The 19,925-nt window shown below is 41.3% G+C and overlaps 1 protein-coding gene across 1 annotated transcript; it reads left to right on the forward strand.

Annotated features, from left to right (window-relative positions):
- The first annotated feature begins 442 nt into the window (after nt 1-442).
- aipl1 (aryl hydrocarbon receptor interacting protein-like 1) lies at nt 443-19,442 on the forward strand. The gene is made up of 6 exons (XM_078547943.1): nt 443-585; nt 2,245-2,424; nt 5,773-5,961; nt 9,806-9,982; nt 16,565-16,706; nt 18,099-19,442. The coding sequence occupies exons 1-6, from the start codon at nt 490-492 to the stop codon at nt 18,302-18,304; spliced, it is 990 nt and encodes a 329-aa protein (XP_078404069.1). The 5' UTR covers nt 443-489; the 3' UTR covers nt 18,305-19,442.
- The last annotated feature ends 483 nt before the right edge of the window (nt 19,443-19,925 follow it).

Raw genomic sequence — 19,925 nt, forward strand, 5'->3', positions numbered from 1 at the left:
TCAGCGTGCAATTCAACAGTGGAGGAACCAAATTGAGTTCCATCATGCCCTTCCTTACCCAAAGCCCTCAGACAAACACTTGCTAAATGGGGTTACTGGATAATAGATCAGGATCAATTTGTTGCTTTTCCCCTCCTTTGTTCAAGCATACTGAATTGAATTGTAGTAATGAATTGGAACAAGATTCGAAAGTTTTATTTGAGTTCTTGAATATCCAAATTTCATCCCCTTGCAGCTAAATCAGAATTAAGAGGCATACTAGTTTCTTCTAGAAAATTCGGTACTACTATTTAGAGGCTCAAGAATTGTGTAACAGGAATGTCCTTAATCAGCTAGCGTGCCTTAATACATTGCTGCTTTTAGCCATTGGCTCCCTGGCTGCTTAATCTTGTCTATAAGGCTAGGATCACCAGGTAATCTTAGCACATGAATACGTGTTTACTGACAGTGTGAACTGCAATCCTGTAGCACATTCTGTGAACACCAGTCATGGAGGAAACATATCTGGCAAATGTTGAAGGTATTAAAAAGACAATTCTCCATGGAGGAACTGGCGAGCTGCCAAAATTTCTCACAGGATCCAAAGTAAGTTCAACTACATTTAAGTATTATTTCCTGAAAATATTATGGATTTATAACATTGCCAATCTTGAATCAAAGGCGGTGAATATAGAGACAAAATAAAGGCAGAATATTGTAAAATATATTGTAAAGATTTACCATATTAGTATTTTAATTTCCATATAATATAATTTTGCTATGATCTAGGCAACGTATTCCATGTTCTAACAATTCAAATTCATTTTGATTCATTATCACTATCTGGTTAGCTTTCATTAATGGTACAAAAGGAACCAATCCAATATTGATGTCCTTTTTTAAAAAATATCTTTAGAACTGGAAAATAGTCGATTATTGTACATCAAAGTACTGCACAAATATTTTTTTCTAACCTTGATGTAAAATGTAATCCTATTAATTTTAAATAAACTATTACTATATGAAATGCCTAGAAACAAAAGCTTAATTATTATGGGATTTAATGCCTTCTAGTAACGTTCAGGTAATTATGGTCATGTAGAAATTCTTTGTGGGCAGGTTTAGCCCTTTGGGGGGGGGAGGGGTGCTCAGCAGAGGTGGGCTGGGGCGGTCAGGAAGCTAATTAAGGCCCGCGCTGCGTGGATCGCGAGCAGCAGCGCTCAGAGCTGCCTGTGCGGGCGGGGGGGAGGAGGGAAAGCCAGGCCTGGCGCACAGCTCGCTATTGCGTGCGGAAGACTGCGTCAATCTCGCTGAGGCACGGAGCTGCCTCAGAGACATTGAAACGTTTTTATAAAAAATTAATAGAGTAAAAATGTAATAAAACATGCCCCCTCATGTGACTCTGTCATGTGAGATGGAAAATGGTTCATCCCGCTCGTGGATGAAGTTTCCTAAAAAACGTAAAGGCCGCTCGGCCTTTTCGCCTGCCCGCCAACCGTTAAGTTGGACGGGCAGCGTAAATTTCAAGTTAATGAGGTTGTTAATGGCCTTCTAATTATCGGTGGACGTGCAGCTGACTCCTGCACGCGCCCACCGAACGAAACATTGCGACGATGCATGATGATGTCGGGAGTGTTGGGCACACGCTTGCACACCCGGCGTAATGTTCTGCCCTGTATGTTTGTTTTTCTTTGATGGCATGTGGGTGCCATTGGCAAGGTCAGCATTTGATGCCCATCCCCTTATTGCCCTTGACGTGGCTGGCTGGGCTGTTTCAGCCGGCAGCTAAGAGTCAACCACATTGCTGTGGGGTCTGGAGTCGTATGTAGGTCAGACCAGGTCAGGATAGTAGATTCCCTTCCCTAAAGGACATTTGTGAACCAGTTGGGTTTTTAGTGACAGTTCCATGATACTGAGACTAACTTTTAATTCCAGGTTTTATTCATTGAATTTAAATTCCACTAACTGCCATAGTGGGATTTGAGCCCATGTCTGCAGAGCATTAGCCTGGGTTTCTGGATCACTTGCCTAGTGACAGTATCAGTATGCTACCATCTCCCAGAGTTGTTGACTCGCTTGAGATAAGTTAGATAACAACTGTGCCAAAATAACACAGGAAGTAATCGGACATGAACTTATCAACCAGTGCACTTGCAGGGAACATTGTACCCCCATATAGATAAAATATTATAATTAAGAAAATCTATCAAAATTTCCTTGAAATCGAAGTAAAAAGTAACTGTCTTTATTTTTTGTTACATATAGGTCACATTTCATTTTCGGACTATAAAATGTGACGGAGACCGAACTGTTATCGATGACAGTAAGCAAGTCGGCAGGCCAATGGAAATAATTCTCGGCAATATGTTTAAACTGGAAGTGTGGGAAATTTTAATATCATCCATGAGGGTCGGGGAGGTTGCTGAATTCTGGTGTGATGTCATTGTAAGTGCTGCCGGCTGAGTAGATTTTGGGTGGGAAAATGGTGAATTGATGACAGTGTCTGAAGGAAATGAAGTTCCTCAGTGTTTTGCATTAATCTTTAGATGACTAATGCTGCCTGTCACAATGCTCCAAAATCCATTTTTCTGTTTAGTCATTAATTCTGATCCTTAGGCAGCAGATTAAGCTAAGCTGCCAACATATGGACACACTATACCTGTGAAAGGATGATTTACAGTCACTTAATATAGCGTGGCATTCAAAAAGGTGAATGAGGACATTTTAAAAATGCTTAAAAACCTGTACATAGATTCTTCCTCCACCCTGTATGCGATTAACAATATTTCAATGATTTAAGATTAGGAAAGTAAATCATTGCAAGTACTTCTGTACTTAAAATAAATCTGGGATCCCATCCAATTATCCTTTACATCAGGCTGTGTAACTTTAAGGCAGCTAGGTAACAGTTTCCACGAAATAATTGTTTCAGTTAAACAATGTGCAGTCTGAGCTGATGCTAATTTATTTTATTTTGTAAACCAAAAGTAACAAACTAGAATTTTAATACTGTGTCACCAAGCTAGTGACTTGGGCAGACTATTCTTGCAGAAGCAACAGTGCTTGAATGGCCTGCCAATACTAAAATGCCAAGGTCCACACATGGGCCAGGACTTTCCCGTCAGCGAGCAGGGGGCGGGGCCCGCTCGCTGATGCGTAAAATGATGCGCGGTGACGTAGGGCGGAACTCCCAATGTCATCCCACCCCATTTAAATTTTCAGGTAGGCGGGGGCTCAACAAAATCAGCTGCGGGCCCGCCGACCTGTCAATGGCCAATTGAGGCCATTGACAGAGTCATTTAAGTAATTAATGGACCTGCCCGTCCAACCTTAAGGTTGGTGGGTCGGCCAGGAGCCCCGGCGGGAACTAGAAAAAACATGAAACCTCATCCAGCGGCGGGATGAGGTTTCATGTAGGTTTCAAAACATTAAATTAAAGTTTTTTTAAAAAGTTATGTACATGTCCCAATTCATGTGACAGTGTCACATGAGGGGATATGTCAGGAATTTTTTTTTCTCTATTTATAATATTTTTTACTGTGGATCCGATCTCCCTGAGGCAGCGCTTAGCCTCAGGGAGATGAGTGCGTTCCTTCGTGCGCATACGCTAAAGAGCGCACGCTCGAGTTTAGGGAAACCCCCCCCCCGCCCGCGCAGGGAGCGCATAGCGCTTCCATGCAGACGTCGCGCTGGGCGAGCCTTAATTGGCCCGCCCACATAAAATGGCGGCAGTGCCGCCCCTGATCGGAGGCGCTGATCGGAGGTGCACCTCCACGCACTTTCACTTCAATCTCCCCCGCTGAGCGGGGGAAAACCCTGGCCATGACGAATGGGTGAGAACTCAGCGCTCATACCTCAGAAAAGGGTCAACATTATGAAGAAAGGAGGAAAGGAGATAACTAGCTGAGAAACATGCATTGTAAAGAATATTATAAATATAGCCCAAAGCAGAGCACACAAGGAAAGTTTTCTCCCTGACCTCTCTTTAAGTTCAGCTGACCCTTGCCTTCAGTCACTGAGACCATTTATATAGGCTTTTTCCAGGCCTTGATTAATGCCCTCTTATGCTGGCCACTAACAAATGCGTAATAACATCAACACCTACGTCTATTTTTTCTATTAGTTCACTCAGAGAAGTTGTGCAGCCTTTGTCCAATATCCCTTAGTACAGAACTGCGTGGAAAAGGGTTTGAATCTGTGCTGCACCACCTCCCCCACCCCAATGACTTCGTGGCATAATTTGCTGGTAAACCAATGCACTGCACTACTGTCATGTTAACTGACCATGTGGCTCTACGTGGTTGAGGCCCGATGATTGTACCACCCATAAACGATATGTATGTTATATTTCACAGTGACATTCTAAATGAGGAGCAGTGAAACATGGGGCTGAATGTTTTGTGTAGGGGGTGAGAAAAAGAAGCTGAGACTGTGTCCGGGTCCTGAACCAGGCCTAGGGGGAAGCAGTCACTGAGCTGGGATTTTCACGGAGACACCTCCTTAGTTGGCATGGAGATAGGTTGCCTGTTCAATGAAGGGTGACAGGCAGGCTCTCGAAGATGGAAGGCCAATCAGTCCTTCCAGCTTGAGATGAACAGCAGCCTGTAGTGCACGGTAAGTAACTGAGAGGGCACATCAATTTGGGATGTGCATCTTTACCAACCTCTTTAAATCTCAAAATTGCCTGCAGCAGCCAGGCCACTGCTGTGTCTGGGGCGGTGGGTGGCCCGGGGTGGGGGGGGTTGGAGGAATCCCTCTACAGGGTGGCCTTTGGCTCCTTTCAGTGCCCGGCAATGGTGTTGGGAAACTGCCACACTGGCCAGCGCTATTATTTTCGGGCTGTTTCCCCCTCTGTTCCCACCCTCGGCAGGGCCTGAAAATTGAGCCCATGATGTCACTAACAATACCCATGCCATTTATAAGCCATGTTTGGTAGGATCACCATCCCAAGGTGTAGTGGGATGCGGAATCACAGCAGAAATTTCCCCACCCCTTGAATCCTGGAGTGGAGCAGCTGAAAAAGCAACAATGGCTTAAGCCGCTTGCCAGTCATCAGTGCCAGATAGGTGTACAGCAAAAGAGGAAAATAACATTTTAAAATTGAGTAAGATTAGGTGATAAATCACACTGGAGGTAAGAGAGGAATAGAGTACTTAAATGGTCAAATAGTTTGTGATCTCTTCCAGAGCCATTTCCAACAGTTTATTGCATGTGGGCTGTTGTGCCTGATAAACCAGATCTAGCACGTTAATATGCAAAGCCTAATGGAGATAAGGGTAACCACTTTTGAAAAATAATTTCTTTTGCAGAACAGTAATACACCCCAGCCAAGTAATCTTGAACTCCAAGTCTGAGGATTGCCCAACGTGCAAGTATGACTGGCACTCGCTGGCCATATTTGTATTAAATTTCTCATCAGTAATTGCCTATTGTGTGTGATGTTCCATTTTGTGACATAAACAGCTTTATTTATTATAAATGCACCTCGTGTGGGTGATCAGAATGTTATTGATGGCAAACACGGAGCAGCCCTGGAACCCAGGCTGCTGGTCGTTAATATAGAACTTGCCTGTAATATGGAAAATTAGGGATGGAAATGCAATTTCCAAAGTCCTTTGTTGTATGATTTTAAGACGTGTTTTGTATTGTAATGTTTCCTGGGCAAACAACTCTTTTATCCAGTGATGACTTTTTGGCTTCTATTGAATGTCTCTTGTGAAAATGCATCAGTTGGCTATTGTTAAAAATATTAATCGCTTCTTCCCCACCCCCATCCCCCACACTCCGCAACAGCATACCGGTCTGTATCCAACTGTAGCGAAGAGCCTGCGTTTGATCGTAGAAGGAAAGGATCCAACAGACTGGCACGTTCATACCTGTGGCCTCGCCAATATGTTTGCCTATCACAGCCTGGGATATGATGATCTGGATGAATTGCAGAAAGAACCTCAGCCACTCATCTTTGTCATTGAGCTGTTGAAGGTTAAGCCTGTTCTATTTATTTCTACCTTTTAAATGACAATTGAACACAAGTATGAAGTTAATTCTTTCAATAGATTATTTGATCTTTCTTCCTCTTTTTCACTACAGGCCTTCCTTATTCCTGTTGTCAGTGCTCAATGATTTGACTCATTTAATCCTTCCTGATAAAAGAATGGGTGAATGACAATGCTTCCTGTGTAATTCCAACTCCTTCTCAGGCATCAATCAGAAAGACATTGTCAAGACCAATCCTTATAGTGACATCTGAGAAAGCCTGGACTGTGAGAGAGCGAGAGTCACTCTCATCTCCTCCCTGGTCTGGATTTCAACCTGTTCCCTTAGAAATTAAAAGATAGTTAATGTGCTATCTAGTCCTTCAATATCAGAGAATCACAGAATCTTTGCAGTTTAGAAGGAGGCCATTCAGCCCATTGTGTCTGCACTGGCTCTCGATGATCTCCATCTTGATGTAAAATAAGAGGTAAAATTTGGGAAACAATTAGCAGGACAAAGAAGCTGTCACAAATAATGATTATAACAATCTTCATTTAATCAGGACTTAATGCCATTCTGGCAAAAAACAAGTTTCTCTGTGGCTAGCTGGCAGACAGTAAGGACACATTTTGTTTTGTTCATTTTTCAATTCAGAAAAACCGAAATCTCAGAACGTCATAAAAGCCACCAAGAAAGTGATGGCACATTATGACTAGACAATCACGATGGTATGAATATATATTCACCACCAGACATCCAGGGAATCCTGGCCCACTTGTTATATCAGATGTCAGGATCAAAAACACACCTCCTGATTTACACACATACTGTCTACAGTTCAGATGTGTCACAAGACCACCATGGATCAGGTGCTCCTCACTAGACCACCAGTGACTTTTTAAGAGGCCAAAACTAGATGTATCTGTCACCACTGGGCTTTTAGAGATTTGATTCATACCACTCACCATGGATCAGCTACATTCGCCAATACTAGATGAGTTATCAAGTTAAGATGCACACATTACCGCTCAATCACCAAAGTTTTGAACAGACACCACGTAATGCCATCACACTGACATGGATCAAACACTACCTACATGTATCAACAGGTAGCAAACAAAGATTTCAAAAACTTAAAGTGACAACAGCACTTAGCTTTGATACTGAGCTTCCCACAATAGAAGCAACCATTGTAAAAAGCCGATGACACCCAAAGCAAAAAGTCAATTGATGCTCTGACATCCTGAATACTGGAATTGGTCTCTTACAGGCACTGATAAGATAGTTTGTCTCTTTGTATGTGTGACACCACTTACTTAAAAATTAAATGGACCTTTTAGCCAATATTAGGCATTGAATATTTAGGTGATATATTCAGGTTCTGAGGATAAATCACAAGCAAAATACTTTGTATATTCAGTTCATTCAACCAGCAGCTTTAGAAAAACCTTTAATAAGTAACTCCTGATTTTAAAAAGAGAGCTGTGTGCTTCAGTATCAACGTGCAAATGTTTCCTCTCAATCCTGATGCATTATCATCCATTTGTTATTACTCCCATTGCTGCAGAATCTTTTAAATGGTCCCAAATGTTTTTAGTAATTCAAGTAGATCTTAGGAACGTAGGAACAAGAATAGGCCATTCAGCCCTTTGAGCCTGCTCTGCCATTCAGTTAGACCATGGCTGATCATCTACCTCAACACCACTTTCCCTCACTATCCCCACATCCCTTGATGTCATTGGTCTCCAGAAATCTATTGATTTCTCTTTTGAACATACTCAATGATTGAACTTCCACAGCCCTCTGGGGTAGAGAATTTCAAAGATTCACCACTCTCTGAGTGAAGAAATTCCTCCTCAACTCAGTCTTAAAACGCCTACCTCTTATCCTGAGATTATGTCCCCTGTTTTTAGATCCACCAGCCTTATCTACATCCACCCTGTCACACCCTGTCAAAAATTTGTAAGTTTTAATGAGGTCACCCCTCATTCTTTAAAACTCTAGGGAATACAGACTTAGCCTCCTTAATCTCTCCTCATAAGACAATCGCGCCATCCCGGGGATTAATCTAGTGAATCTCTGTTGTACTCCTTCTATGGAAAGAATATCCTTCCTTTAATAAGGGGACCAAAACTGTGCATGATGCTCCAGTTGAGGTCTCACCAAGGCTCTACATAACTGCTGCAATACATCCTTACTCCTGTATTCAAATACCCTCGCGATGAAGGCCAACATGCCATTTTCCTTTCCAGTTGCTTGCTGCACTTGCATGCTAGCTTTTAGTCACTCATGAACAAGGACACCCAGGTCCCTTTGGATACCTGCACTTCGCAAGCTCTTACCATTTAAGAAATGCTCTGCCTTCTTGTTTTTTCTACCAAATGGATAATTCCACAATTATTCACATTATATTCCATCTACCATGTTCTAGCCCATTCGCATAGACTGTCCAAGACCTCTTGAAGCCTCCATGCATCCTCCTCACAATTTACATTTCCACCCAGTTTGGTGTCATCAGCAAATTTGGAAGTATTACAATTAGTACCCACATTCAAATAATTCATGTCGATTGTGAACAGCTGTGGATCTAGCATTGACCCTTGTGGAACCCCACTAGTGATAGTTTATTCCATTGATCCGTTTATTCCTACTCTCTGCTTTCTGTCTGTTAATCAATTCTCGATCCACACTAGTACATTTCCACCAATCCCTTGTGCTCTAATTTATTTACTAACCTCTTGTGTGGGACCTTGTCAAAAGCCTTCTGAAAATCCAAAACACCACATCCACTGGTTCTCTTTTGTTATGCCACAAGACACATCCTCAAAAAACTCCAATAAGTTTTGTCAAATATGATTTCCCTTTCATAAATCCATGTTGACTCTGTCCAATTTTAACCATTCCTTTCTAAATGTCCAGTTATCAAATCGTTAACAATAGATTCTAACATTTTCCCTACTCCTGATGTAAAACTGACAAGCCTGTAGTTCTCCATTCTCCCTCTCCCTCCCTTCTCAAAGAGTGGGGTTACATTGGCAACTTTCCAGTCGTCAGGAAACTTTGCAGAATCTAAAGAATTTTGAAAGATAACCGTCAGTGCCAATTAAAAATTATTGGGCCTGTGTTAAGACCCTCTCAGATCAGTGTGGCAGGGACGGTGGTTCGAAAGAGCCTTGAAGGGTCCTGGTAGCAAGGTTCCAAGTTACGTGGCCATTTTTTGGGGCAGACAAGCTTTTTTTTGGTTGGCTGGAGTCTTCTGTTGAAGAACAATGGCAAGAGTGTCAAAGGACGGTGACGAGGCCTTGGACTCCAGGCCTGGAGCTATACTCCAATTTGTTCCCCTGCTTTCTGGCTCAAGGCCCTGTATGATAATAGTCTGGGACACAAAAGTCAAGAGCAGTATAACCTGGACAGGTACAATGCAGTCTGGATTCACTGTAGCTATCAAGTTATGGGCAGAAGCAGGGCTAGACTAATTACCCCTATAATTTTCAGTTACTGAAAAACAAATTGGCAGATGAAAACAATTTTTAAAATTATTTTTGATGATTCAATTAGTTAATCAACAAACGATGGTGGTCAAAGTTGACATAGGAATACTGAATTGGAAATGTACATGGACAATAGAAATTTATAATGAGCAAAAGTGTGCCGAAATGGAGATATGAAATGCATGCAATCTAATTTCTTGAAGAGGATAACTAGATCTTATAACTACAGTTGCAATACCCAAATGCTTTTTCCACTATGTGGATTAATAACAGAAATATTTTCAGTTTGCTGGTTTTGCAAATAACCAAGGGCACATCATTTATATTGTGAAAAATAAGTGCATTTTCTAAAAATTTAGATTGAGTCGCCAAGTGCTTACAAGCGAGAAACATGGGCCATGAATGATGATGAGAAACTTAAAGCTGTGCCACTTCTTCACGGAATGGGAAACAAACTGTTTAAACTCGGCAGGTACCCAGATGCATTGGCAAAATATCGTGAGGCTGTTATCTGCTTAAAGAATCTACAAGTAAAGGTATCTATTATTCACAAACTGAAAACATTAAAAGAGAGACTCTCGTGCTCAGGACTACACAATAGCAACTAAGTCACAATAAGTTCCAATTAACATATTGCTTTGTCCATTCCTATTGATTCCTAAATATTATTGGTTAAATCCCGAATGCTGATGGCATTGTCTGCTCTTGGTTTGCAGCTACTGAAATAGACAAGGCTAATAAGGGGAACTATCAATATAGATAATCATTAACCTAAGGGAACTTATGCATGAACTCTGTAGGTTTGTGACAATAATGCTCAAACAGCCTCAGTGCAGTACTCCTCTGATTTACATTGTGAACTCTCTCCCTGTGGCACAACCTCTCCCGATGTCTGCTGGAGGCTAATTTGGGCATTGATACCTGCTGCCATGACATAGTTGCATGGTGTGTCATAAGACACTTGGGCAGGTGGAGCTGCTATTGAGGCTACATCAGTTCAGTGTGTCCGCTTGCTATTATGGAACTGTTTGGCTTCATGACACAATTATGCAGGCGGCCAAAACTGGCTCTACAGGCCAGAACGGAAGGTACCAAATTCAACTGTGGATTGCAAGCCCCATAAATTTTTAAAAATATTTCTCCGGCTGTGGCTTTGCTGACAAGGCTGGCATTTATTGCCTTCCCTAGTTGCCCTTGGGAATGTGGTGACAGATCTTTTCTTGAACCACTGTGGTCCTTGTGGTGAATATGCCCCTGCGATGCTATTAGGTAGAGTTCCAGGATTTTGACCCATTGACAATAAAGGAATGACAATATATGTCCAAGTCAGGATGGTGTGCCACTTGGTGGTGATGCTATTTCCATGCACCTGCTGGTCCTGCCCTTCCAGATGTTGGTGGTTGTGGATTTTGGAGGTGTTGACCAAGCCAGGTTTGATGGCTATTTTTAATCAAATCCAATTGCGAACAGCACAAACACTTTAGAAGTTTCAAAAATGCATGTGAGGACTTAACCACTTAACCTGAACAATTCTTAAATAAAGGGAAAGTACCATCCAGAAGTTCTGGGTTTCAAGCCAAGTGAATGTCGTGTATACCATAATATAGTGTATATGGTAATGTAGTGTATACGGGAATGTTGTGGGTACTGTACTATATTGGGTGTAGTAATGTGTGGGTGTATTAATATAGTGAGCATAATAATTGTAAGGGTTGTGGTAATATAGTGGGTGTAGTTACGCAATGGCTGTGGTGATGTGGTGGGTGAGGTAATATAGAAGGCATGGTACTGATCTCTGAACCCAGAGATTGCGAATTTAAATTCCACCATGGCAAGTTGTGAAATTTAATTCAATAAATTAGGTGAATTATGGGACAACACTAGAAAAAATGACTCTAAGGGTTACCATCCTCCACCTGCCACCAGCCCCCTCGCCTGCTATAGCCCTGCTCTGGCCTACATGACTAGAGTCTATGCTAGATGGTTGATCCTTAAAGTCTTCTGAAGCCACCTAGCAAACCACACAATTGCACAAACAATCACAAAGGCCCACGGTTACCTTATCAGGGAAACTGGGCACAAAATGTGGGCCAGGACTCTCCGGTCCTAGCGTGATGGGTCCCACTGTGCCGGATGCGGTGAGCTAGCCAAAGGTCCAATGACTTCAGCAGGACTGGAAGATCCCGCCACTGGGTGGGGCCGGAAGACCCGCCCGTGGTCTTGCTGAGGATATAAAGTAAATTGTACAAGTAGCAGAGAATTCAGTGTTAGCCATGGGAATGGCCATCTGTTGTCATTTTTATACATAAAAAATCTATTTAATGGTTTTATGATTGAGGTTTTGATGGAAAATTGCATTTAAAATAATGAAATATTAAGAGAGGTTGTGGTCCGGATTTTTGACACAATGGAGAGCTTCCCTGTCATGGTGAAAATGGCAGAAGTTCCTAAAACCATAAATCCCACCCCCAAGCATGGAGCTTCCCATTTTTGCGTGGACCAGGAACATTTCATAACATACATGATTTACAGAGACAGTTGGCCATTTAAATCATCAGCTGCCTCCACTGAGGTGGGATTTTGATAGCCCAGAGTATGAAACCAGACCAGGTAAAAGCATGTCTGAACTTTTTCAATTGGATCTGGTCTAAGGACACCTTTGGTGGAGGTAAGTTGCCCTTCGGTGGAGGTAAGGTGCCCTTTGGAAATATTTGAAGTAGGCATGAATGTGTGAAAAAAGCGCATATACTCATTAATTGTCAAGCCCACTGAAACTGTCACAGACCTGTCAAAATCAAATGGCAAAACTGTCAAAAGCAACTGTCAAGAGTAGTTGTCAAGAGGACCTGTCATGATGACCTGTCAAGAGTACCAAAAGCACCCTTGAAAGGGAGCCATCAAGTTGGAAAAGCATTTAAAAGTCTGCCCTTTAAATCTTTGATAAAAAGGTCTGGAGTGTTAAAAAAATAATTTCTTGCTATGTCAACTGACAGGGTGAAAACCAGAACTGGATTAGTGCTGCATGACTGATTTGACTATCATCCATTGTCACTGTAGAGCACCTGCCATTTCAGTTTGATTGACAGCTACATGTGATTATAGACTCTTTGAAGTGGGAATATGAATTCCAATGCTTGTTGTTAGAACCATAGAACCATAGAACACTACAGCACAGAAAACAGGCCATTCGGCCCTTCTAGTCTGTGCCGAAATATTATTCCGCTAGTCCCATTGACCTGCACCCAGTCCATAACCCTCCAGACCTCTCCCTTCCATGTATCTATCCAATTTATTCTTAAAACTTAAGAGTGAGCCCGCATTTACCACGTCAGATGGTAGCTCGTTCCACACACTCACCACTCTCTGAGTGAAGAAGTTCCCCCTAATGTTCCCCCTAAACCTTTCCCCTTTCACCCTAAAGCCATGTCCTCTCGTGTTTATCTCTCCTAATCTAAGTGGAAAGAGCCTACTCGCATTTACTCTGTCTATCCCCCTCATAATTTTGTAAACTTCTATCAAATCTCCCCTCATCCTTCTACACTCCAAGGAATAAAGTCCTAACCTGTTTAACCTTTACCTGTAAATCAACTCCTTAAGACCCGGCAACATCCTAGTAAATCTTCTCTGCACTCTTTCAATCTTACTGATATCCTTCCTGTAGTTAGGCGACCAGAACTGCACACAATACTCCAAAGTTGGCCTCACCAGTGTCTTATACAACTTCACCATAACATCCCAACTCCTATACTCAATACTTTGATTTATGAAGGCCAGTATGCCAAAAGCTTTCTTTACAACCCTGTCTACCTGTGATGTCACTTTCAGGGAATTATGTATCTGAACTCCCAGATCCCTTTGTTCCTCCGCAATCCTCAGTGCCCTACCATTTACTGTGTATATCCTACCTTGGTTTGTCCTTCCAAAATGCAATACCTCACACTTTTCTGCATTAAATTCCATCTGCCATTTTCTGGCCCATTTTTCCAGTTGGTCCAGATCTCTCTGCAAGCTTTGAAAGCCTTCCTCGCTGTCTACAACGCCTCCAATCTTAGTGTCACCAGCAAACTTGCTAATCCAATTTACCACATTATCATTCAAATCATTGATAAAGACAACAAACAACAATGGTCCCAGTACAGATCCCTGAGGCACACCACTAGTCACAGACCTCCAGTCTGAGAAGCAATCATCCACTACCACTCTCTGTCTTCTCCCACACAGCCAATTTCGAATCCAGTTTACAACCTCTCCATGGATACCAAGTGTCTGAACGTTCTGAACTAACCTCCCATGTGGGACCTTGTCAAAGGCCTTACTAAAGTCCATGTAGACAACATCCACAGCCTTTCCTTCATCTACTTTCTTGGTAACCTCCTCGAAAAACTCTACAAGGTTCATTAAACACAACCTGCCACGCACAAAGCCATGCTGACTATCCTTAATCAGCCCTTGGCTGTCCAAATAATTGTATATCCGATCTCTCAGAACACCTTCCAATAATTTACCTACTACTGACGTCAGGCTCACTGGCCTGTAATTACCTGGTTTATTTTTGGAGCCTTTTTTAAACAACGGAACAACATGAGCTACCCTCCAATCCTCTGGCACCTCACCCGTGGCTAAGGACATTTTAAATATTTCTGCCAGGGCCCCTGCAATTTCTACACTAGTCTCCCTCAAGGTCCAAGGGAATATCATGTCAGGCCTTTATTCGCTGTAAGGCAGCAAGCACCTCCACCTCTTTAATCTCTATATATTACATGACACTACTGCTTGTTTCCCTTCCTTCCTTATACACTATGCCAGTTTCCTGAGTAAATACTGATGCAAAAAAACTGTTTAAGATCTCCCCCATCTCGTGAGGCTCCACACATAGACGACCACTCTGATCTTCAAGGGGACCAATTGTGTCCCTTACTATCCTTTTACTTTCAATATATTTGTAGAAACCCTTCGGGTTTACTTTCACATTATCTGCCAAAGCAACCTCATGTCTTCTTTTTGCCTTCTTGATTTCCTTCTTTAGTATTTTCTTACATTTTCTATACTCTACAAGTACCTCATTTGCTCCTTGTTGCCTATACCTGCAATATACCTCTCTCTTCTTCTTAACCAGATCGCCAATATCCCTTGAACACCAAGGTTCCCTATGCCTGTTAACTTTGCCTTTAATCCTTACAGGAACATGCAAACTCTGCACTCTCAAAATTTCGCCTTTGAATGCATTCCACTTACTGAACACATCCTTGCCAGAAAACAACGTATCCCAATCCACTCTTCCTAGATCCTTTCTTCCTAGATCCTTCCTCATTTCCACAAAATTGGCCTTTCTCCAATTTAGAATCTCAACTCGAGGACCAGACCTATCCTTATCCATAATTAACTTAAAACTAATGACATTGTGGTCACTGGACCCAAAATGTTCGCCTACACATACTTCTGTCACCTGACCTGTCTGGTTCCCTAATAGGAGATCAAGTATTGCATCCTCTCTCATTGGTACCTCTATATATTGATTTAGAAAACTTTCCTGAACACATTTGACAAACTCCAAGCCATCCAGCCCTTTTACAGTATGAGGGATTGTGCACTTGAATGAAATATTCGTTGTTATAAGGCTTTATGTAGTTGAAGGATTGTAAATATAGTAAACGGGATTTTATGAATGCCAGTTTTTTTTCATTATAGTGAAGTCTGCAATAGACACTTACAACTTTATTTAATAGAACTTTATTTTATCCTATTTCTGCATGGGTATTGAAGTCTGCCCATGGTGAGTACTGGGTCAGTTGGGTTGGTGGGTGCAAGGGCAAAGGGTGGTGAGTGAAGGAGCATTGTTTGGCATGAGTTGGCTCTAAGTTGGCATGGGGCTATGAAGGGCTATGGGGATGAGTACAAGGGCATAGGTTGGCATGGATGGTATGAGGGGTACAGGGCATGAGGTAGCATGGGTTGGCATGGGTGGGGCTTGGGCAGTGTGTGGTTGGTTAAGGGGGCGTAAGGGGTAAGGGCTGGAGGGATATTTTATATTTTATTCTTTAAAAAAAATTTTGGACATAGCATCGACACCCGGCAGATTCCTCACTACTTCCGGGGTCGCCCGCCTGACTTCTAATCGAGCCTGACCCTGGGCCAAAAATAAGAAGCACAGGCAGCCATTTTTAAAGGGCCAGGTTCACGGTGCCAGGAACCCTCCAGACTCTCTGCACCCGACGCGCAGATGAAAATCCGAGCCTGTGTTTAGCCATTAATAAGCTCCATTAAAGAACTTAATTTTAAATAAATGTTTTTTTCTGATATTAAGATCACTCGTCTGGTAACACTTAGGAAACACATGAAATGTCCTCTTTTACATATTTCTCCCCGGCTACAATGTACATTTAAATAGACACCTACAGTGCCATTCAGCTGCTGTGTTTTGGTATGTCTACCCCATATAAGTTATATTATAATATTCATACATTAGCTATCTGCATAAAGACTGTTACGTGCTTTGAATACCTTTAACCACTGGCCCAATGCTGAAATATAAGCTGCATACATTGCACACATGAACTGCTGTGTTACATATTTTAAGGGTCAATAAGTAACCCGTCATTTGAAGAGGGGAAAATTCTACCTTCGGTTTAAATGGTTATTGAGGTTGCAAGTGTTAAGCACTTGTTTCCTTGCTAACTTTACCCCTGGTAACCCTTGCTGCCTGTTTTTAAAAAATTAGTTCTAGATCAGACCACTGGAGGGAGTGCCGAATGAAAATGAGGCATTTATGGGTCAAGAAAAGAATTGAACTAAATATGTTACAGCATGTTGGTGCTGATGGAAAGGCCCATAGCCAAAGTATTCTGCTATAACTCCTCACCCCATCACCACCACCTGCCTCTTTACCTTTTGATGACTTAGAGCTCATATTATAAGCTGCATCACAATGTTTGTACCATTATTTTATAGTGCATTATACATCTGCACCAAACCTCTCAATGTGTTCATGAATTGAAAATGTTAAAGAATAAATAAGGAGCTCTGTATTTTGCACTCCCAATCATTTGAGGCCCCCACAATATAAAGCATCATTACACTAAACAAAATATTGGGAGAATAACTTCTATCTTTAATGTTAGCAAAAGCCCTGGGAGGTTCAATGGCTCAAACTGGAGAAGATGATTGTCACGTTAGTCCTGAACTACTGTCAATGTCTTTTGAAGATGGAAGAATACTATGAAGTGCTGGAGCAAACAACTGATATCCTCAATAATCATCCAGGTATGTGCAAATCATCAGGGTAAGGCACAGAAACTCATTATTCAACTTTGCAGTAAATATATAACAATAAAGATATTGAACACTTAAAACTTTGTAATGATACAATTCATAAAACTGCACCAAATCTTTCTTCCATTGCATAACATTAGCCATTAATTTGATGGTCATTCAAGGAAGTTCAAGGAGAGTTCAGTACTTAGAGTGGAATTGGAATTGAAACCTCATTGTAAGACCCAAATTTTGCAACATCTGAAGCCTGAACTTCATTCCAAAGATACACACAATTCTCTTAATTCTACATTATCATACACATGGGCTAAATATAGGAACATAAGAACACAGGAACAAGATTAGGGCACTTAACTCCTCGAGCCTGTTCCACCATTCAATTATATCATTGCTGATGTGAATTTTAATTTCACCTACCGTCTTGGTTACATTATCCTTATCACCCTTGTCTAACAAAAATTGATCAATCTCAGTTTTGAAATGTTCAGTTGACCTAGTCTCAACAACTCAGTGTTCCAGATTTCCACTACCCTTTGTGTGAAGAATGAGTTTCCGACATCACCCCTGATTTTCAGACCACCCATTTATTTATACCAGGAATTTATCACAGAACACACATTAAAACATCAATTTATATTATTAAAAAATTTGCATCGGTAAGATTATAGGATAAGCTATGTAGTGCCCCTTCGACCAAACAGATTTCAGGCCTATCTCGGGCCCATTGCAATTTTACGCAATCAAATCTCAGAACTTTGACCAGCAAAATCCTGGTGACCACTGTCCCTCAACCAATCAGATCCCAAATGTTTATATTATTTCTGGTTTGACATATCACAGGTTCTGTCACTAAACCATTTTTGTGGCATGCAACTGACATCACAGTACCTTCCTGGCTCTGAGTTTTTCAACTAGGAAGGCAACAGCAGTGGGACCAGGGGTACATCATTACCTCCAAGTTCCCCACCAAGTCATACGCCATCCTTAAAGAAGGTGAAAGGCCTATAGAGGAAGCAAGCTGAAGAAAGAAAGACTCACAGAATGAGAAAGGGAAAAAACAGCGAGAACAAGAGTCAGAGATACAGAGACGTCGACCAACATCAAACAATTTAGACAGAGAAAGAGACAGAAAGAGATAAATGCAAAAAGACAGAACTCGCGAGCATAGAACAGAAAGAGCACAGACACTGTTGTCTTGGTTTTTATCTCTGAGTGCTGCTGCTGGAGAGCAGCTGGTACCTCTTATTTTTTTTATAATTCCCTGTTTGATTTGCCTAAAACAGTGTAGAAATGTAGCTGAATCTCCACAAATTAATACCAAGTCTACAATGTAATTTTGCTCCATCTTTCATAATTTCTTGACTTGGTATCTTTCTTTAACAGGTACTGTGAAAGCTTACTTTCTGAGGGGCAAAGCTCATGCAGAGGTATGGAACAAAGCAGAGGCCGAAGCAGACTTTGAAAAAGTTTTAGAATATGACAGTGGAATGACCAAGGCAGTGAAAAAACAACTCCAGATCCTTGATTGCAGAATGAGGGATAAGGAAGAGGAAGATAAGCTACAATTTAAAAGGATGTTTCAGAAATGAATGTCATGTCTAGAATCATCAAACTATTATAATTTATCATCGTAATCAATGAAACACAATCGTTAGTAGTTAACCTCTTTTTTTGGGGAAACTTTCCTTAAAGTGGATTGTTTTAGCCTTGTACAAAAAAATCTTGTTACATGATAAGGCAATTTTAAACATGGAGATGTAATGGTAACTTATGCATAAAGTCAATTTTAAAAACTATTGATGGGCAAAGTATAGCAGTCAGAGTGTGTGTGCCAGGTTAGGCTCATGTCAGGTGTTCAACACAATGGTCCCTATAAGAGACTTATTTCTTTCTCGTGATTGTGGCAAATGAGGCAGACAAAGTATGTGCTTATGTCTGTTTCCATAGCTAGTTTTTCCTGGAATATGTCACCAGAAGCTGTAGCTTGAGGGGCACCACACCAAATCAAGCCTGGCTGAGACTTTCCCACCCTTATCGCCTGCCATTGGCATACTGGAAGGATTTGCAGGCTGATAATCAACCTGTTTGGCCACATTGCGAACGTACCTTCCATGACCATCAAGTCCTGGAGTGGGACTCAAGCCCAGAGCTTCTGGCTCAGAGGCAGAGACGCTATCCACTGCCCTGCAGGACCTCCTCTCCATAAGAGAAGTCATCTGATGTATTGGTCATGCTTGAAAAACTTCTCAAAATCACAGCCTTTACGAAAGTAAATGGAATATGCAATGGGTTGAAGATCCTCACAAAAGAGTAACTGATAATTGTAATAAAAGCAATGATAAGTACCAACAAGTCTCAAGCTCATTTAATAGGTCTTTTACCTTAACTTCCTGTTATGAGGTTGGGAGGATTGCAACGAGACATGAGGAAAAATGGATGAAAAAAATGCACCAAACTGTAACCTGATGGGTTGAATGTACTCAGAAGCAGATTCAATTCAAGATTGAGAGCACCTGCTTTGTTTTGCATTAACTCTCAGAATAAATATCCCCTTCTCATTACCAGTTGTTTAATCACATGTGATCTTAAACCAATTATCCATAAAATACAGAGTACAAGATACACCCGATTATAACTCAAATACTAAATAATTCCAGGCCTGCTGTTTAAATTACAATGGTATAAAATACCACCCGCACAGTCACTTGACACACTAAGAGGGATTAAAAAAAAACATACACCCAGAAGGAAAAAACAGTAAAAACTGGAAATAAGAACACTAGTCCGACTGGTCTTGTATACCTTAAAATGGAACACCAGTAAAAACTGGGAAATAAGAGGGCTGGTCCAAACTGTATTTTTTTTCCTTCTGGTCAAGTAACACTTGTGGGTACATAGGTTACTTAATGGATTTTGTTTCACTTTTTAAAAATTTTGCTTATTTTACAAAAAAGGTAAGGAAGAGTTTAACTATGTAAATTGGCTGTATATTTGCCAACCTTATAGCAGTGAATACACGTAAAAAGAAAAGTTCTTAACCGACTGTAAAGAGCTTTTGGATGTCCTGTGTTCATAGAAGTTACAATTTAAATGCTATATGACTTTTCTTAAATGTGGGGTTAGCAGAAATAGGTCCAAGAATCACATTTCATGACACACACATGTAAAGCAAACACGCTCCTTCACGAAAAATTGAAAGTTTAAGGACAG

Source organism: Cetorhinus maximus, chromosome 9 (assembly GCF_964194155.1).
Source record: "Cetorhinus maximus chromosome 9, sCetMax3.hap1.1, whole genome shotgun sequence".
NCBI lineage: Eukaryota > Metazoa > Chordata > Chondrichthyes > Lamniformes > Cetorhinidae > Cetorhinus > Cetorhinus maximus.